The 22,002-nt window shown below is 42.5% G+C and overlaps 1 protein-coding gene across 1 annotated transcript in view; it reads right to left on the reverse strand.

The window, feature by feature from the left end:
- TMEM123 (transmembrane protein 123) overlaps positions 1-16,496 on the reverse strand; it is a 31,943-nt gene extending 15,447 nt beyond the window's left edge. The window contains exons 1-2 of the mRNA XM_032219203.1: positions 16,176-16,496; positions 4,045-4,122 (exon numbers count right to left, since the gene is read on the reverse strand). Coding sequence (XP_032075094.1) covers positions 4,045-4,122; positions 16,176-16,230 — 133 coding nt within the window. The 5' untranslated portion in view covers positions 16,231-16,496. The remainder of the gene's footprint in view (positions 1-4,044; positions 4,123-16,175) is intronic.
- Positions 16,497-22,002: the final 5,506 nt, after the last annotated feature.

Consider the following 22,002-nt stretch of genomic DNA (forward strand, 5'->3'; position numbering starts at 1 on the left):
CACTCGGAGATTTTGCAGCAGCCTTTACTAACGGAAGTTGTGGAGAATGGTTTTATCTTCAGCACATTGCAAAGAAATCAGCTGTGGTTTCAATGATTAAACTGAAACTTCCTGAAACTTCTTGTTTTTCTTGTCATTTGAGAGCCAATGTCTCCCTGCCTCAAATATCATTTAAAGACAGCATTAATTATGGGCAAAAGGACCTGGGTATTCTCTTGGTGAAATACTTACCTCATGGCATGATCCTTTTGTGAAGCATGTATGAAATACAGGAACAGATACAATAAATGTGTAGATCACTTCTTGAAATGTTGATAAACAAGGCATGCCGCCACTTGTTTTCCTTTTGTAGCATGTGATTTTAAAAAATAAGATAATCACCTCATTCTTTTGCCTACTACATTATAGGTAAAAGGTAAAGGTTCCTCTCACACATATGTGCTAGTTGTTCCTGACTCTAGGGGGCAGTGCTCATCTCCATTTCAAAGCCAAAGAGCCAGGGCTGTCCAAAGACGTCTCCGTGGTCATGTGGCCGGCAGGACTAAACACCGAAGGCGCATAGAGCGCTGTTACCATCCCACCAAAGTGATCCCTCTTTTTATACTTGCATTTTTTACATGCTTTTGAACTGTTCGGTTGGCAGAAGGTAGGACAAGTAACGGGAGCTCTCTCCATTATGCGGCGCTAGGGATTCAAACTGCTGAACTGCCGACCTTTTAATCGACAAGCTCAGCATCTTAGCCACTGAGCCACTAGCTAAATTTAACATTATCACCACTTTTACTATAAATATAAGGTCCAATTTTTGACCAGGTTGATGGAGAAGCTTTAACATTTCTTTTTCCACATGTTTTATTTGGAAATTGGAGACTCTCCTCTCCTCTCCCTCCCCCATAACACATATATTCCATTGTGAAGTATGGGAGAAACAGAGACTGAAAGGTAATTCTTAGGCAGAATGGAAACAGAAAGAAAATATTTTGATGGTTAATGACACCCTCCCCCCATTTAACCAAAACCCAAATAAATATATATAGACGTCATGTACTGCAAGCAATGCATGTATAGAAAGAGTCTGAAGCATACCATCCTAAGGAAACATAAACTGAGTTTTTAAATAGACACCAACAACAATAGAAAAAGAAAGGGAGAGAGGAGGAGAGAATGAAAGGAAGACAGGGGAAAGAGGTAAGTAGAGGAGGATGGAAGGGAGGGAAAGAGGAGAGAGGGTAGAAAGGGGAAGAGGAAGAGCAGGAGTAGGAGAAAGGTAAGGGAAGAAGGAAGAGGAAGGAGAGAAGGAAGGAAGAAATTAGAGAAGGGAGGGAGAAAAGAAAGGGTAAACAAGGTGGTTTACAAAAGGAGGAAGGGATGGTAAATAAAGCAACCCAAACTGTACATTATAACCTGTTAAATGAAATAATAAATGTGTAAGAATGATACATGTAAAGAAGAATAACAATTATGTGAATGTATACTTGTGAATGGCATGTAAGAGAATAAAAGAATAAAAAAATCTTTGAAAAGAAAAAAGAAAGAGTCTGAAGTGGCAATATGTTCTGATTATGTTACTTAGTCAGGTAATGAAACCTCTGCATGAAAAAACCAAGTTCTGAGAGCACTAAGGAACGGTTCCACCACAAATGCGCGAACGACAAAAGTGCGCCTGACTAAACCGCGGTGACAAAACCGTGCCGACAAAACCGTGCGACGAATGAGTGACGAATGAGCCCTGAAGCGCGCCGACAACACCGCGCCAACAGAAGCGCGCTGTAACCTAACCCTAAACCTAACCCTAAACCTAACCCTAAACCTTACCTTAACTTAAATCGCGCTTCTGTTGGCGCGCTGTTGTCGACGCGCTTTTGACATCGCGGTTTTAGCGCCGTGGTTTTGTTGGCGCGCTTATGACGTTCGCGCTTTTGTCGGGTCACGCTAAGGAACCCATAGCTCATCAATCTTATTCCCTGGTTTGCATTCAGCATAAGCTACAAAAGAACCGAGGTACCAAAAGTTGGTGAATAAGGTCAATCTCTGCAAAATGCAACCCCCCGCCTTCTTGAATTTTCCTTCAAGACCCTCCTGACTCCTGGTGACTCTAAGGACAAGACCATGCCGTTTTCTTGCAACATTTTCAGTTTGCCATTGCCCCTTTCTAGGACTGTGAGTGTGCCAAAAATCACCCAGGTGGCTTTCATGGCTAATGTAGGACTAAAATCATAGTCTCCACTAGTCTTAGCCTAGTTCCTTGATGGCGAACCTATGGCATGCGTGACCACGGGGATGCCGCAACGGTCGTAAGTGTGAAAAATGATCATTAGTCACTTTTTTCACTTCTGCTGTACCTTTGAACGGTCACTCAATATAATGGTTGTAAGTCAAGGACTGCCTGTACAGGGAAGATGTCTATGCTTGCTTTGCTGCCCCTTAAGATACCGTATTTCTCAGAGTATAAGACGCACCTTTTTCCCTCAAAAAAGAGGGTGAAAATCTGGGTGCGTCTTATGCACTGAATACAGCATATTTTGCCTCCCGAACCCCCACTCCCCTTTGCAAAAATGGCCATGCATAGCCTTTAGGAGGCTTCCAAGTTGCTCCTGGGGGCTAGGGAGGGCGGAAATGAGCGAAAAATGGGTCGGTTTTTTGCTCGTTTTTGCCCCCCCCCAGCCCCCAGAAGCACTCTATAAGCCTCCTAAAGGCTATGTATGCTCTTTTTTTAAATTAAAAAATGGGCTTGTTTTCACGAAAAATGGGCTGTTTTTGGGAGGTCTGCAGAGTGCAAAAACTTTTTTTTTTAAATTTGCCTCTTCAAAATCTTGGTGCGTCTTATACTGTGTTGCATCTTATACTCCGAAAAATACAGTAGTTTGTGCCCCATTGTGGCTTTTATAAATACTTGTTCAGAGGATCATGCTTGTTATTTGAGAGATGAGTCTAATTACGCCTACTGAAAACAAGAACAATACTCTTTATTTCTCTCAAAAGCCGTCATTTTTCTCCAGGAAATAAAGCCAGAAAAGATCAGAAAGTGCCTCTATTAACTCACGGGTGTCTCTTTCTCTGATAGCTTGTAAGCAAACCTCCACCCAAGGCAGGTAACAACAGCAACCTGTACCTCCAGTTCTATGCCTCACGTACAGATCTTAGCAAGCATACAATACTCAAGCATGATTGCAGGGTTACTGGTAGCATTAGGACTTTGTAACTTCTTTCCTGAAGCTGTAGCACTACCTAGAACAGTTTCTCAACCTCGATGACTTTTAAGATGTGTGGACTTCAACTCTCAGCTTCCCCCACTGCCTGGGGCAATCCTGAGAGTTGAAGTCTACGCACCTTAAAGTTCCTGAGACTGAGAAAATGTGGTTCTAGTAATTCGTAGTCGATTCCCATTACTCTTTTCCAGGAATTATTGTCCACTCTGAAAGAACACTAATCAGTCAGAGACTTCCCTTTCTCTTAGCTCTTGAAAGCCGGTGCAATAAATCCCCTTGGCTGCCCCAGAGGGGTTTTCCCCAGAGGTGATATTCAGAAGGTTCTGACCAGTTCTGGAGAACCGGTAGCGGAAATTTTGAATAGTTTGGAGAAGCGGTAAATACCACCTTTGACTAGCCCCACCCACATCAATTCTCTGCCTCCTGAGTCCCAGCTGATCAAGAGGATTTTGCAGCAACCTTCCCCTGGAGTGGGGAGGGAATGGAGATTTTGCAGTATCCTTCCCCTGCCATGCCCACCAAGCCATGCCTACAGAACCGGTAGTAAACATTTTTGAATCCCACCACTGGTTTGCCCACACATCCAAGATAAAAGCCATAGAGTTTATATCTCCATCTTTCAATTGGGGAAAAAAAAAGATAGAGGGAACATAACATTCTGTCACATGATCCTGTTCTAAAGAAGCAAAAATGAAATTACCCTGAATGGTGGCTCTAACATCTATTTTCCTGGTGTGACTATTCATAACGTATTTGATTTGGAAAAAGAAAAAGTGGAAAAAGAAGAACTGAAATGTGTTTTGAAGGGGATTTGTGAAAGGAGAAGGAAGTTTACCTGTTGCTGAAGCATTACTTATTGTTGTCGTGGTAATTTGTTCAGGAGAGGTATTGGTGCCATTTCCTTCCTGGGACCCTGAAATAAAACAGATACATATCAATGTAATATTTGGAATGTTACCAAACCTAGGTTTCAGAGGTGGGTTCCTACCAGTTCGCACCAGTTCGGTAGAACCGGTTCGTCAAATCTACCGAACCGGTTAGAAGAGGTTCCACCAGAAAGCAGGCCACACCTACAGAAGAGGTTCCAAATTTTTTTGAAACCCACCACTGACAGACACAGACACACAGACTCACACAGAGAAAGAGAAAGAAAAAGAAAGGAAGAAATAAAGAAAAAAAGAAAGAAAAAGTGAGAGATGAAAGAAAAAAAGGAAAAAGGGAGAGAGAGACAAAAGGGAGAGAGAGAAGGAGGGAGGGAGGGAGGGAGGGAGGGAGGGAGAGAGAGAGAGAGAGAGAGAGAGAGAGAGAGAGAACGAACACATGGCCGGCAAGCCACTCCCACCAGGTCACATGGCCAGTAAGCCACTCCCACAAAGGAGGCCACACCCACAGAGTAGGTTCGGAAAAAAATTGAAACCCACCACTGCTAGGTTCCCACATATGTAATAATTTTAGACAGCTAACTACCATTAGATGGGCAGATGAAAACCATATTCAGGAAGGCTGAAGGCTTGTGCATTGTGACAGAACTGCCTGAAGCAAGGAGATCTTGCAGAAGTAACTCTCAGCGTAGCCTGGCCAACTACAATGTGCTCTACATGGCCTTTAAAGATCAATACAAGAGAATATTTGTAGTTCAGGGTTGAATTGCGGAGTCCTTGGTGCTCTCTGTGCTTCGTTGCTTTCCTGCAGATGTTTCATTACCCAATTAGGGGTAACTTGCAGACATTTCACTATCCAATTAGGGGAAACTGAACATTCTAAATCCAACACTATTCTCAACACTAAAGAATTCCTGGAAGTGTGGAACTTACACATAACAGTCATCAACAGGCACATAGCGATAAACAGCATCTACATACCATTCAATAGAGACAATTACTAGCTAAAAAGGGAAACAAAAAGTCCAAAATACCTCTTGTAATCAACCTCCAGATAAACAGAGATTGACACCAGGATTAATACCAGACCAATAATCAAGCATTAAACAATACCCCAATCAAGGAACTACCAATGCTGACAATCAACCAATAAACAGCCTAATCAAGGAACTACCAAGAAGAAAATTAGATTTCCACCAATACTGACAAGGAAAGCCACTTGTACATAAACAGAGAAGAAACTTTACTTCCTTTTAGCACTGCTGATGTTATCTATTTGGGTAATGAAATATCTGCCAGAAAACAACCAAACTCAGAGAGCATCAAGGACATCACTTTGAAAATCAACAGGAAACTGAAGTGCATGCCAATTGCAGTGGCCCATGTGCTAGCTGACATGAGATTCCATTAAGATGTTTCACTTATGAGGCCCTGTATTAGTTACCAATAGGTTTTGGGGTAGAAATCAAAATATTGGGTATAAAATAGGAATGACTTCTTCAACTAGAACTGATCCATATGAAACAAATGTAATGATAACAATTACTTCCTACCCGTGGTGGGTTGCAATTAATTTTACTACCGGTCCACTCATGTGCATGCGCGGAAGTGTCCGGGTGGGTGGGCGGAGCCTCCCGCTACCGCCACAACAGGTTCACCCGATCCGGGGTGAACCAGCAGCAACCCACCTCTGCTTCCTACTCTGAAAGTAGAGGTCAGCAGATGTTCTTCTATCATGGCCCACATGTGGACTAGCCCTCCCCTGTAAATTGTTCTTGACCTAAATAAAATAGCAATATTTTTCTTTTTAAACTAGTTATATAATATAATAATAATATAATAAGATTGTTCATTTCATATTCTTGGGTTGACTTTTTATTGATGTTATTATTGTATTCACGATGCAATGATATTGTACCTATTATGAATGTTTTATGGTTTTATGTTGCACAGAGTGGAATGATTGCAGTGAAAAAAATCTAATAAATGTGGGGATGTAGAAAATTCTCTCAAATGAAAAAAAGTGAAGGTTGACCCAAAATGTTTTGCATTTCCTAAATACTACATATATATTTGAAAGTTTTCAAACCCCTCTGGAGGCAGCCTTTTGCTTCCCCCTTAAAGCAAGCCTATCAAACTGGTGGTCCGTGGGCCGGATGTGTCATGTATAGGCCACGCCCATACCAGCTCCACAAAGGCAAAAAAAATGTCACGATACATCACAACACGTCACACGATGGGATTGAGTGTGTGATATCCGTGCCCTAGAGGGAAGATAGTAGCATAAATGACAAATATTTCAGGCAGTGCAAAATCCATAGCATAATTTTAAAACGGGGGATAACAGCAAGCAGCTTATCTCTATTCAGTTTAATTAAGCAATTAAATTTAAGGCATGTAACTGATGAAGTTACCTCGTTTGATAATGAAATGTCTGCAAGAAAACAACCAAACTCAGAGAGTACCAAGGACACCTCAGAGCCGAGGTGGCGCAGTGGTTAGGGTGCAGTACTGCAGGCCACTTCAGCTGACTGTTATCTGCAGTTCAGCGGTTCTAATCTCACCGGCTCAAGGTTGACTCAGCCTTCCATCCTTCCGAGGTGGGTGAAATGAGGACCCAGACTGTGGGGGCGATATGCCGACTCTGTAAACTGCTTAGAGAGGGCTGAAAGCCCTATGAAGCGGTATATAAGTCTAACTGCTATTGCTATTGCTATGTTAACCCTGCTCTTCTATTGACAAGGAATTGGGATACATTAAGTCTTCTGCAACGTTGAATGATGGGATTTGTCTGTTGGAATCTAGTGTCATCATAGCTGGAGCTTGTGGTAGCTTACAAACAATGGTAGATTTCATTTTTTACAACAAACTCCTTTCCATTACTATTTTTGAAGTCTGTGCCATGTTATTAGGAGGATGATATGACCAACTTCCACCTCCATCCATCAATTTCTCAGGAGTATTCCAAAGTCAGAATTTGTACAAGAGAAAAATCTTCATTTTACTATAGAATATACAGAGACAGAAATCACTCACTTAAAAAAAAAACTATTAAGACATTCCTGGGTAAAAATGGAAGAGAAGCCAAAGAGTTAAAGGGTAGAAGGAGATTTTTTGAATGCCATATATATTAGCAGAGACGCCTGAAAAAGGGTGGTTAGAAATTAAATTTAATTTCTATGTAGCCTAAAGCATTGAGACATTAATAGGTTGCTATGTTTCTGGAATAATGTTTCAGAATTACGTTAGGATATCTTTGTACACGAGGCAAGATTTTAAAAAAACTTTCTTAGTCTATGTAGAACGAGGAATTTAAGCACCTAATTTTAAAACAACCCAACCAACACTGGAAGCAATGGATAAAAAGGTATAGAAGAGCAGAGAGAAAGCCAAATTCAACTTAGCTAATGAGAAAGATTCTGTTGCAGAGCTTTCTGACTGCTTACAAGTGGTCCTTGACATACGGCTGTGCTGGAACTTGCCCATTACGGTCATATGTTGTGATCAATACAATTTTATGACCTGTTTTGTGATAATCATTAAATGAATGCCATGGTTGTTAAGCAAAGAGAAGGATCAGGGGAGACATGATAGCAGTATTCCAATATTTGAGGGGCTGCCACAGAGAGGAGAGGGGTCAAGCTATTTTCCAAAGCAGCTGAAGGCCAGACAAGGAATAATGGATGGAAACTGACCAAGGAGAGATTCAACCTGGAAATAAGGAGGAATTTTCAGACAGTGAGAGCAATCAACCAATGGAACAACTTGCCTTTAGAAGTTGTGGTAGCTTCATTACGGGAAGCTTTCAAGTAGAGTCTGGGACAGGGGATTGGACTAGATGACCTACAAGATCCCTTCCAACTCTGTTAATCTGTTAAGAATTCATTGCTCACTATGGCATGGTTTTGCTGAAAACTGAAAATAACTTGCCGTACAATGGTTGCCAAGTGACTTATCTTAAGTTGAGGACCACTTATACTAGCAAGGTGGGTGTATTTGTTACTTTGTATATTGCCCTTTTCATATCTGTTATATTCTTTAGTCCAATGTTTCTCAACCTTGGCCACTTTAAGGGGTCTGGACTTTTAATTCCCAGAATTCCCTATATAGCTGCAGAAATCTTCAGCCACAGAGAGCACAGTGGTTCAAATGTTGTGATTAATGTTTATTTTAATGCTAGCAGACAGTGAGTCTCTACAGTATGTTTCCCCCCTTGGCTTGATGAAGCACAGCTTTCTCTCACGCATGCATATTCTTAAAAGATGTGAGGCAGAATTGTTAGTGATGGTGAGAACTTAGGCCAGTGTTTCTCAACCTTGGCAACTTGAAGATGTCCGGACTTCAACTCCCAGAATTCCCCAGCCAGCATTCGCTGGCTGGGGAATTCTGGGAGTTGAAGTCCGGACATCTTCAAGTTGCCAAGGTTGAGAAACACTGGCTTAGGATGTTCTTGAAAATCCTTTTCAACAAAAGTCTGGATAGCACAGATGATTTTTTTTGGGAAATCTATCAAGAGATTTGTGGCTCAAATACAATAATCAACCCAATGAACCTTAATTTACTGTATTGGTGATACCCAATACAACCTTGTGTTTAGTCTCAGTCCAGTCTTTAAACCATGATTTCTGCTGTTATTTGAAGTAGAAATTACTCACAGACCACAATTTATTTCCTTCAATAGCGATAGCAGTTAGCAATAGCAGTTAGACTTATATACCGCTTCATATGGCTTTCAGCCCTCTCTAAGCGGTTTACAGAGTCAGCATATTGCCCCCAACAACAATCCGGGTCCTCATTTTACCCACCTCGGAAGGATGGAAGGCTGAGTCAACCCTGAGCCGGTGAGATTTGAACAGCCGAACTGCAGAACTGCAGTCAGCTGAAGTAGCCTGCAGTGCTGCATTTAACCACTGCGCCACCTCGGCTCATAGCTCATAGACCTTCAGGTCTATGAGGTATGTCAGATCAAGAAATCACTCCACAGGAAGACTATATCTCAGTGGGCTCAGTGGCTAAGACGCGGTGGCTCAGTGGCTAAGATGCTGAGCTTGTCGATCAGAAACGTCAGCAGTTTGTCGGTTCGAATCCTAGCGTCGCGTAACAGAGTGAGCGCCCGGTATTTGTCCCAGCTTCTGCCAACAAAGCAGTTCAAAAGCATGTAAAAATGCAAGTAGAAAAAATAGGAACCACTTTTGGTGGGAAGGTAACAGCGTCCTGTGCGTCTTCGGCATTGAGCCATGCTGGCCACATGACCACAGAGACGTCTTTGGAGAGTGCTGGCTCTTCGGCTTTGAAACGGAGATGAGCAGCGCTCCCTAAAGTCAGGAGCAACTAGCACATATGTACGAGGGGAACCTTCCGCTTTGCCTTTATAGTAACAGAACTTTGAAATTCTGTTTGTGTTTTATCTTCCTTCTTTCTTATATTCCAATTAAGTCAGAGTGGAGTCAGCTTGATGCCTGATACCAACACTTTTCCCAGAGTTTAAAAATGTTTCTGCCTTAATTGTTTCTCTAACAGTTTCTGAATATTCCCTTCAAGGGACTCTTGATGGCTCCTTTACTATTTCTTAGTTCAGATACTGTCCAAAAAGAAGTTTGCAAATTGTTGTTATGACTTCGGACTATCATAAATTTTAGCAAGCCCGATTGTGTAACTGGAAATATTAATCGTGCAAAGACATTGCTCAACTGGAGATGGAAGTGAGACAGCAAAAGCAATACAAAAAACAACAACACCGCTTCTGGATTCTTCTACACAGCAACACCTCTAATATCTGCCATCAACTATCAAATTCCAATATTTATGATGACAGAACTGCCTGATGTTTCAACCTCATGTTTGACATGTGATTTTTAGCATGACACCCAAAAGGGGAGATGCAGCCCTCGCACAACAAAGGATTGTGTGTTTGCATCCTACAATATTTTCCTAAGGCAGAAGCCAGTCTGCCTATTCTGTTGTCAGATGTGAGTTAGTTTCCATTAGCCTTAACTAACCAGATAGTCTATATAAGTGGTTCCCAACATGGGGCCCATGCCCCACAGGGGGAAATTTGATTTTTAATGGGGGGCAATTTGAACCTTGTTTAAACCAAGTGAATATTCCTTTTAGGCTTCCTCTGTGTGAGTAGAGTTCACTTTTTGAGTAAAGTAAAAATTATATGTCAGTGAGGTGGGGGAGGCCTCAGGGTATTAGAGATGCTTAGGTGGGGCATGGCCAAAAAAAAGGTTAGGAACCAATGGTCTATATGGAAACAACACCGACACAACATTCATATAGTTTGTGTCAATGGCAATAATATAATTCAAAGATCAAATTGCAAGAATAAGTTGTAAATAAGCTGCATTTTTGCTGGCAGAGGCACCGCAAATTGGTTCTTCGCTGTTTCCAGGGTGGCCCCACAGGCCAGCTCTAAGCACCCCAAGGGGCCGGATCCACACCAGGGGCCTTAAGTTTGACACCCCTGCTTTATGGAGTGGGCCATGAATACAGTCACACTCCTTGCTCTTTTTCCAGAATATAAAAAATAGTACGTTGGAGTCCTAGTGGACAACCATTTAAATATGAGCCAGCAGTGTGCAGCAGCTGCCAAAAAAGCCAACACAGTTCTAGGCTACATAAACAGAGGGGTAGAATCAAGATCACATGAAGTGTTAATACCACTTTATAATGCCTTGGTAAGGCCACACTTGGAATACAGCGTTCAGTTTTGGTCACCACAATGTAGAAAAGATGTGGTGACTCTAGAAAGAGTGCAGAGAAGAGCAACAAAGAAGATTAGGGGACTGGAGATTAAAATTTATGAAGAACGCTTGCAGGAATTGGGTATGTCTAGTTTAATGAAAAGAAGGACTAGGGGAGACATGATAGCAGTGTTCCAATATCTCAGGGGTTGCCACAAAGAAGAGGGAGTCAAACTATTCTCCAAAGCACCTGAGTATAGAACAAGAAGCAATGGGTGGAAACTAATCAAGGAGAGAAGCAACGTAGAGGAGAAATTTCCTGACAGTTAGAACAATTAATCAGTGGAACAGCTTGCCTCCAGAAGTTGTGAATGCCCCAACACTGCAAGTCTTTAAGAAGATGTTAGATAACCATTTGTCTGAAACGGTATAGGGTTCCCTGCCTAGGCAGGAAGTTGGACTAGAAGACCTCCAAGCAGAGGTGGGTTCCTACCAGTTCGCACCTATTCGGTAGAACCGGTTCGTCAAATCTACCGAACCGGTTAGAAGAGGTTCCACCAGTGGACCCAGAAAGCAGGCCACACCTAGAGGTTCCAAAAAAATTTGAATCCCACCACTGGTCCTTGGATATGATTATTCTAAACTATCATGCTCATATTTATGAAACTCAGTGCCTCTGTGAAAGGTAAGGATGACTACTGCATTTGTGGTGCAATCAGAACATTGCATGTGTTGAAGTTGTTTTAACGCAAACCAAAGATGCCTTTTAAAAAACAAGTTTACATCATATTCTTATGCATGCCAGTGCTGTGTGTGAGGTAATTTAAGGTGGTTCTGACAAGTGTCGTCAGCATCTTCATATCCGGTCACATGGGCGGCAAGCCACTCCCACAAAGGAGGCCACACCCATAGAGTAGGTTCGAACAATTTTTGAAACCAACCACTGCCTCCAAGGTCCCTTCCAACTCTGCTATTGTATGTATAGGGTTGAGGCTCATAAAAAAGCTTAAAAAATCTTTTTTTTTTTAACTCTTATTTTTTTCATTTACGATTTCTTACACGCTACTTTCCTTTTTGGCTTTATTCTTCCTTGAATGATCCCATTTAAAGGAATAGCCAGAGAGCAAGTACAGTTAGTCTTTGACTTGTGACTTCAATGGAGCCTGCCCATTACCATCCTAAGTTAAGATGTTGTAAAGCGGATCGCCTGGGTGACTGACCCGATTTTAATGACCTTTTTATGGTAGTCGTTGGGCAAACGCACCCTTATATAGTAACAAGTTTCAAACCATTAATTACTGCAGCCACTTCAGCTGACTGTTAGATGCAGTTCAGCGGTTCAAATCTCACTGTCTCAGGGTTGACTCAGCCTTCCATCCTTCCGAGGTGGGTAAAATGAAGACCCGGATTGTTGTTGGGGGCAATATGCTGACTCTGTAAACCGCTTAGAGAGGGCTGAAAGCCCTATGAAGCGGTATATAAGTCTAACTGTTATTGCTATTGCTATTCTAGTTAGGCTTGCAGTCAGAACATCCTCAGTCCGCCTAGAATTCTGGGAATTGAAGTCCAGACATCTTAAAGTTGCGAAGGTGGAGGAACACTGCATTAGACCAATGTCCATACGATGCATTATACAAACCTGTCTCCTAAGCCAGCCTGAGCTGAATAGGACTTACTTCTGAGAAACTATGCACCTCGTTGCACTTGAGCCCCGCCTCACTTTTTTAAAATTATTATTTTCTTTAAGTGAATGCTCTTTTAAGGATGTGTTAATAACAATCTTTTTAAGTATTGGTCAAATTATTCTGGGACTGGATTCAGCCCATGGACATCAAGTTTATTTCTTTATTATTAAGTTTATATGCCGCCCATCTCATTGTTGAGCGACTCCAGAAATTTTGTTGGAAAGACTTGCTTTTTCATCTGGAGTCTTTGGCCAAAGTGAAGACAAATTCCACTTTGCAAATTCACTGCAGTCGATTTGTGGTCCTCTCCAGAGTGAACTGGGGACTTGTACACAAGGGCAGTAAAATCCCTAAGCCACTCTCCCAGTCTCTGATTCAGACCTTCCAAAGGACAGTGGTTTGCTTCCAAACGTTTGTGGCAAACTCATCAAATTAACCACAAAGATGCTTGTCAATATGTCTATCCAACACCCTACAAGAATTGTGGCTTCCTGCCAGCTTTTCCCAAACTGTTATCATTAACATCAGCTTGTTCAGAGGACTCCAAAGTTGGCAACTTTTGACACTTATGGACTTCAACTCCCAGAATTCACCAACCAGCATTCCTCAGCATGGCAGGCTGAGGATTTCTGGGAGTTGAAGTCTCCAAGTTTTAAAGTTGCCAAGTTTGGAGACTCCTGAGCTTGACCATGCTGTTGATAGGCCTGGCTCATGCTTCTGATCCTTTGCTACCCTCTTTTCTTTCTTTCTTTCTTTCTTTCTTTCTTTCTTTCTTTCTTTCTTTCTTTCTTTCTTTCTTTCTTCCCTTTCTTTCTTTCCTTTCTTTCTTTCCTTTCCCCTCTTTCTCGCTCCGTTCTCTTTTCTCTCTCTTTTGTTCTTTCTCTTCTTTCTTTTCTTCCTTTTCCCCTTTATTTCTCTTTTTCTCTTTCTTTCTTTCCCCCGCTTTCTCTCTCCTTTCTTTCTCTTTCCTCTCTCTCTTGTTTTTTCACTTTTCTTTTCTTTCTTTTCTTCCTTTCCCCTTTTTTCTCTTTTTCTCTTCTTTCTTTCTTTCTCTTCTCTCTTCTTTCTTTCTGACTTTCTTTCTTTCTTTTCACCAACGGTCCAGAAGCTTTTTTAAAAAATCACCAAAGAAGCTGGCGAGGAGCACCAGAATCAATCAATCAATCCTTCCTTCCTTCCTTCCTTCCTTCCTTCCTTCCTTCCTTCCTTCCTTCCTTCCTCAATCCTCCCCTCTTTTGTTGCCTAGTGTCCATTAGGAGAAAATGTACTAAGTAACAGAGAGAAAGGGATATATGTGACTATATTTGCTTGTATATATGCAGTCATGTCCACTTCATATTGTCACAGATATGTACAGCTTCCGCCAGGCTTGAAGGATGTAGCTTTTCACGGTGCAAAAGGGTTTGTCCAAGTTTGAGCAGGGCTGATTGGATTAGCAGCCAGACTTAAGATTTATAGCCTTACTTGGAAGAACCAAGTTGTCTAGCAATTGATGAGCCTTGCTTCCTTCTCTGTGTTTTGACTCAATATGGCAAGCTCTGTTCACGGATTGTTTTGGAGTTTAGGAAGAGTGCCCTCCACCGCTGACAGTGGTGAAAGAAAAGGCAAAACACAACATTGCTGTGTGTTCTAACGCATTTCGAATTATGCTGCAGTAATTATGATTATATAATAACCCTGTTAACAAACAAACAATGCAAATACCCGAGCATTGGAAAAATAATAATAAAAAGTACAGCCTTGCTGAACTAGGAGCATTTACAATGACAATGAGAGTTCCAGAACAAAATTAATTATCTGTACAAAAATGAGGCTTTAGAGAAAACAGAACAGTCTCTTTTGATAAATGGAGCGTGAAAGAAAAAATTACAATGTGGTAGGTACATTTTTTTTCTTGTTCCAATCAATCAACTGTATCTCCCTCCCTCCTGTTCCATCCCCCACCCCCACCTGTCTTTCCAGTTTCTTTCCAAACAAGCCACCAGCATTCCTAGGTCAATATTCATGTCATCTCTGGATTCCTCCATTAGTTGGCCTTTGCCCTCCCCCCCAAAAAAAACAGCCCAAACCCTTATAACTTTTGCACTTTGGCCACCTAATGAGAAGGAAGGACTCACTGGAGAAGAGCCTGATACTGGGAAAGATTGAGGGCAAAAGAAGAAAGGGACAACAGACAATGAGGTGGCTGGATGGAGTCACCGAAGCTGCAGGCGTGAGCTTAAATGGACTCCATAGGATGGTAGAGGATAGGAAGGCCTGGAGGAACGTTGTCCATGGGGTTACGATGGGTCAGATACAACTTCGCAACTAACAACAAAAAACTTTTGCAAACTTCAGGATATTTTGAACTAGTGTTTTTCATGCTTGGCAATTTGAAGATGTAAAGACTTCGACTCCCAGCAACCTCAGCGTGCCGGCTGGGGAATTGTGGGAGTTGAAGTCCCCACCCCTTTAAGTGGCCAAGTTTGAAAAACACTTAGCTATAAAGATGCATTTTGTTTCTTTTTTCTCCTGTTATTATTTTAAAAGCAATAAATAGAAAGTTGGAAAAGTAATAGGTTTAAACGAGGGACAGATAATCTGATGGATTCTGCCTTCCCTTAAAAAAAGGGAAGCAGATATCCATAAACCGCCCTTACGATTTATATTGATTGTTTCCTAGTATGATTTGATTGCTTATTTGTACCCTATGACTATCATTAAGTGTTGTACCTTATGATTCTTGACAATATACAAATAATATACATATTTTCTTTTTATGTACATTGAGAGCATATGCATCAAAGATGAATTCCTTGTGTATCCAATCACACTTGGCCAATAAATTATCTATCTATCATCTATCTATCTATCTATCTATCTATCTATCTATCTATCTATCTATCTATCTATCTATCTATCATCTATCTATCTATCTATCTATCTATCTATCTATCTATCTATCTATCTATCTATCATCTATCTATCTATCTATCTATCTATCTATCTATCTATCATCTACCTACCTACCTACCTACCTACCTACCTACCTACCTACCTACCTACCTACCTACCTACCTACCGATTATCTATTTATCTACCAACCCTATCCTGCCTGCCTGCCTGTCTACCTAATCTATCTATCCATGGTTTTAATATTTATTTTATTTAGATCTCATTTTGAATCAGGAGTTCAAAGCAATATACACGGCGTGGTAGAGAGTTGGGCTGAGAGCGACTAGATGGCCTCAAGTCGTCTACTGAGCTTCCCTACTTCAGCCTGGACTGGATTTCAGATCACTTCGGATCACACACACACCCCCGACCGGATCCAAAGCCAGCCTGTGCCCAGAAGGGAAACTTGCTGGCCTCCTTTTCCAGCGCAGCATGTTTGACTCCGAATCGAAACTGGTTTTTGGCACGGCTGCGGAAGGAGCGAAGGGATCGCGAGCCACGCGGCTCCGAGTGAAAACAACTCCAAAAGTCCCTTTGAACCCCACGATCCGCAGCTGGGAGAGTCACCCCAGAACCCCCCCCCCCCGTTTCCCCAAAACCTGGCGGCGGAGGGGAACGATGGGAAACGCCGTCTTCGGAGAGCCCCGAGTCGGGGAAACGTGGAAGAAGGGGAAACTAGATGAGGGGGGAAATGTTTTTTGGGGGGACGGGACGGGACACTCCCTTGTCACTTACTTTCCAGGGAGTGGGGGCTATTATTTCCCGGGATCCCCTACCTACCCGAAAGGCAGAAAGGGGCAAGGAGCACCAGCCACGGCAGCAACCTCAGGTCCATGGTGGCCTCGGAGGGGAAAAGTAAGTTCCTCCCAACAGCTGGAATCCGGAGCCGCGATTGCCCTCCAGTTGTTGAAGCGCCCGCGAAGAGGAACTCCTACTACCCACGCTTTTCACTCTTCCGCGCGGCACTTCCCCCCTCCAAGGCGCAGCTGCTCCAGTTAGGACCCCGGGGCGAGCTTCCCACGTGATGCAGGGCAAAGGAGGCGGGACGGCAGGTCCCCGTTTTGGGTAAAGGGAGGGGGGGCACCGGGAGGCGAGCCGTGGGCTCTGTGGGGTTAGGAAGCGTCCCCCCCCCCCCGTCTCCCTGGCTGGCCTGGTGAGTTTTCCTTTGCCCCCACCTTTTTTTGTTGTAAAAGTCCCCCCCCCTTTAAAACAAACATTTCATCATTCATTAATCAGTGTCTCGCCTGAGTACACAGTTTTGTGTGTCATAATAGTTATGTACATATAACTAAGCAAATGCATAAAGAATATGTAAGATATATATCGAAAGGCAAGAGAAATGAATATGTATGAAAATATTGCTATACTTGTAAAGTATACTACAATTAAAGTTTTTGTGTGTATGTATGTGTGTGTGTGTGTGTATATATATATATATATATATATGTATGTATGTATGTATGTGTGTGTGTTTATATACATACACACACACACAAATACACACACACACAAACTTTAATTGTACAAGTATACTTTACAAGTATAGCAATATTTACCCCCGAAATAAGACAATGCACTTATGTATTGTATAATAAGTACTTATGTGAAATACACCATGTGAATGAGATGAAGAGTGGGAAGCAGAGGAGAGAAGTAGGGTAGGAAGAGAGGGATAGGAGAGAGGGCAGGGTGGGGGGGAGAGATGAGAATAAGGAGGAGTGGAAAGGGGAGAGAGGAGAAGGAGAAAGGAAAGGGAAGTAGAGTAGAAGAGGATGTTGGAGGGAAGAAAGGAGGTAGGGAGGGGGAGGAGAGAGGGAGATGAAAGTTATGGATAAGGTACAAATATGGTGTATGGAGAGCAGAAGAGCCAATAATTGTTTTTTGGGAGCTGATGGTAAGAGGAATTGATGTAAATATTTAATAATAGGAACAGGATATTGGCTATGTAATAGTATACATGTAATTATATGTTATGTAATTATATGTTATGAAAATGGAAAATAAAAAAATATCTTGGAAAAAAAAAGTACTTATGTGGATTAAAGAAAAAAAAGTATAAATAAAATATATATTTTTAAAAAGCAAAAAAAAAAAATCGAATCCAAGAGGATCCCATTTTAAATCCCCTGGCGGAGATTGTCCCAAAGGTGTGTGTGTTTTTTTTAACAGAGGCCACTGGACTTCCTTTTTTTTCTTCTTTGAAATCGTTTCGCTTCTCATCCAAGAAGCTTCTTCAGCTCTGACTGAATGGTGGAGCCTTCCATTCCCCACCATCCAGTCGGAGCTGAAGAAGCTTCTTGGATGAGAAGCGAAATGACTTCAAAGAAATAACAAGAAAATCCAGTTGCCTCCTGAAAAAGAACCTTTAAGACTTCTCAGCTTTTCCTTTTTTCGTTTTCACTTTTAAAAAATCCTACATGCTTACAGTGATTGAACAGTGTGGCTTGTTTCTACCGTAAACCCTTATGCCTAATTCTGACCCATGGTGTGTTGAATCGTGTCTTCTAGGTTCCTATGAAACACGGAACCCCAAATTTACCACGTGGGCTGGATTCCCACCACGTGCTAGGCAAGGGATAAGCAATTGTGGGGTTCCTCCCATTGTTCTGACCGAGGCTTTCCAAGAACATGAAGGAAACTCCTTGTCCTGACAAAAAACCCCTTTTATTAATTTACTGTGAATTCTGCTCATTCACATCCAGCAAAATCTTTCAAGGGTGGATTTGCAGTCACAGACCTTATCTGTCTTGGAGAGCTGCCAGGTTGATATCTGCAAAACTTGGCAAGGAATCTCAGAGAGTCACGAACCAATTAAGCGAACTAATTGTCTCTTGCAAACTCTACTCCCCCTTCGCCCCTCTTTTATTTCCTCTGGGATTCATCATCCACCTGTGGCCTTACTCCCAAGTCATCCCTGGTTCTTTAGCTGTTCCCTTCATTTGGCAACTCTGCGCATGCGCACACTGGGAGCAGGCTCCAGCTGATCGTCTGCCTCACTGATGTCTGACTCTGAAGGCAGCTGATAACTGGCATAGGGCTCTGGCCCCCTCTCCTCCTCTGACGCACAGCCCTCGTCCGAACCTTCCCTAGACTCCAGGACTGGCCCATGATCCTCCCCAACCTCCACACTGTCCCCTGGCTGCTGGTGGGCCACAACACCCACACGATGAGCTACAACTTTGCTGCCCCCCAACCAGCATAGTGAAGGGGAAAAACTACCCCAGACTCAATGGATAAGGGAGACCAACACCACCTGTTTGAGTTTATTGACTGCATGCAGCTAGTCCTTGATTTACAAAAGTTCATTGAGTGACTGTTTGAAAGTCACTGAAAAAACGTATGACTATTTTTCACATTTACAACCATTGCGCATCCCCATGCATCAAAACTCACAGGCTTAGCAACTGACTCATATTTTATGTAATCATCTTTTGCAACCTTCTGACGAGCAAAATCAACGGGGAAGCCAGACTCACTTAACAACCTTGTTACTAACTTAACAACCCCAGCGATTCACTTAACAACAGTGGCAGGGAAAGGTTGTAAAAGGGGGCAAACCTCATGGAACTGTTTCCCTTAGCAACAGAAATGTTGAGTTCAATTGTGGTTGTAAGTCAAGGACTACCTAGTCGTCTTTACAGGAAAGGCAGAATGACTCCATAGTGAAAGCCATCCAAACCCATGACCAAAACAACACAGCCTTTGATTTGCGTGCTCAGCAAACCTTGAGTAGCAGTCATGAGCCTACAAGGAACAGACCTCCAGAACATAAATCCTGAGCTAGCAGTTTCAACCTCTTAGTAAGCTATTTGTATGTCATACGACTGAAGAGCCAGTATGGTTTAATGTTTAAGGCACCAGTCTAGAACCGGAGAGACTTAATTCTGCTTTAGGATGAAGTCCACCAGGTCACCTTGTGCCAGTCATCCTCTCTCAGTCCTATAAAGGAGACAATGGCAACCAACTTCTGAAATCTGGCCGAAAGACCCTGCAAAGACTAGTCCACACAGTTATTATTAATTGATGTTTGTCCATCATGTTCGAAGAGGATCTTGTGGGCTGTCCACGGTGTGTCCGCAGCAGTGGGTTCCAGCTGGTACGCGGGCGTACCAGTGGCAGCTGAGATCAGCGGCCACCGTACCGGAACGGTGCTTTGGAGAGACCACCCGCCTGCCATCGTTCCTTACCTCTCTATTTGAGCTAACTGGGCCATTTGCGCACGAGCACGCAGCATACAGCGCCTGCGCAACCTCCGAGCAGCTGGAGCGTCGCAGGGCGGTGGGTGCCCATGTGTGTGCAATATGCATGCCTGTGGTGGACGCCCGGCCCTGTCACAGCGTACCAGTTGCGACAGGATCCGGAACCCACCACTGGTCCTCAGGTGGCTAGTAAGGCCTACATGGGCATGAAATGTTCTGCTTCATGTTGGGCAGACATGTTGCAGCTCTGGCTTTGCGGAGCCACATGTTGCAGCTCCTCTTGTGCTAGGCTTGTTCTTCTGCCTTGAAATATCTGGCAGCCTTGGTGGATCAACCTGCGCCATGTCAATGGATCTTGTGCCAGGATTTCCCAGGAGGCTCTGTCGATATCCAGGAACTTGAAAGAGGCTTTCAGACATGTCCTACCTCCAAAAAGGCACCGATACCTCTCTGCAGCCATTTTGTTAGGCCAAACGTTCTAAATTAAGTATTTACTAATAAAATAATAATTTATTAAATGTTTTCTCCTTCAGTAGCAGTCAATGAAGCATTATGGGATTTGCAAATCTGGGTGCTCTTGATTCCTTAATCTTGCACTATGTTGAACTATGCGGTTTGTGTCTCATGGTCAAAATGTCCCCGAGGACTGGCCTCTTGTTCCCTTGGCCTCTGGTAGAAAATAGGGAAATGACATTTCCTTCTGTGTGCCAGTTGTGCTGATTGATTATTTTCCTGTTTGGGGGAGGGTGGATGTAGAATAAATTTGCAAAGGAGTATGGAGTGTGATGCAAGAAAAATACTTGGGGAGGGAGAAGTGAAGGTTGATGCAATTTATGGACTGGAGCAGGAAAATCAATCTATCATCTATCTATCTATCTATCTATCTATCTATCTATCTATCTATCTATCTATCTATCTATCTATCTATCTATCTATCATTTATCTATCTATCTATCTATCATCTACCTACCTACCTATCTACCTACCTATCTATCTAAATCTCTCTTTCTCTCCCTCTCCCTCCCTCTCTCTCTCTCTCTCTCTCTGTGTTTGTGTGTGTGTGTGTTGTGTGTTTCAGCATAACTCTGGAATGCCTTGAGAAATTTCAACCAAACCTGGTACACAGATGACCTATTCTCTGGAAACAAATACTGTGAGGGTAAGACACCCCTAATACCCCGCAGTGTGCATGTCTCTGTGTCTGTCTGTGTGTTTCTCTGTCTGTGTTCAAGCATAACTCTGGAATGCCTGGGCCGCTGAAATGAAAAGGAATGAATTATATCTATAGTGTCAAATCACAGTACATTTGATTGTGACAGTTTTGGATTCAAGTTCTGTTAAGATACAGCCTGTTGTGCCATAAAATGGCTTCTACTGTACAGCATAGTGGAGTTGCCACAACGGTCTCACAGTTCTCTGCAAGGATGCTTCCTCTGGTAAGGGGAAAAATCCAACATTAGAAATATCGTGGATTCCGGACATTTGTGAATGGCTAATACAGGATTGGGATGAGCAAATACCCAGGCAACACCAGGTTAACAGCTAGTATAGGTATATTTCAGGAAATATATATGCAAGCTTTCTCTGATTTTTTTCAGGTCTTGCTTCTCTCCTTTTTTTAGAATAGATAATGAGCTTTTCTCATCTATTGCAAAGGACCTTTTAAAATCCAGTCTCTTGTATGCAGACCACAGTGTAGAACAGGGGTGCCAAACTGGTGGCCCGTGGACCGGATGTGTCAGGTGCAGTCCACGCCCACCCCAGCTCCAAAAACGTGAAATGTCACATGACAGCAACGTGGTGAATTTGACCCCCGTGGCGTAGAAGAAGCCAGGGAAAGCATTTTACTTACTTTATTTATTAAGTTTGTATCCTCTCCTATTCTCCAAAGGTTCTGCAATTTTGATCCTCCATTTCGACAGATGGAAACTCTTCTGGCTAAATCTGGATTAAGGATCAGTTTGATTTTTTTCATTCAGACCCTCAGGGACCAATATTAGAATCGGAGTCTTTTAGGACAATCATGACTAAATATCAAACAGGGTTTTGGGGTGGGAGGGTAGGATGGGGCAAGTGACACCTTATTTATGATGACATCATCACAAAAATGATACAAATTTTGCCAAGCCGTTTGCTCTGTTCCTGCAAGGAGACACATTGGAAAATGCTGCGCCTTGTAACAGATGATCCCAGGCTTACATTTTGAAGGGGGGGGGGGGGAGAAAGCAGAAGAAATATTCCAGTTTCTCAGTGGTAGATTATCTAGATTTCTAGAATTGTTAGAAGCACCTGAACTTTGATACTGTGCGATCATTTTAAAAATAAATATGGTTGCCAGGGACAAGCATAGTATAGAATTAAAATAATGCAATGATTGTAATAAGTAACCTGTTTTAAAAAAAGATTGA

This window comes from Thamnophis elegans, chromosome 6, assembly GCF_009769535.1.
Source record: "Thamnophis elegans isolate rThaEle1 chromosome 6, rThaEle1.pri, whole genome shotgun sequence".
Classification (NCBI taxonomy): Eukaryota; Metazoa; Chordata; class Lepidosauria; order Squamata; family Colubridae; genus Thamnophis; species Thamnophis elegans.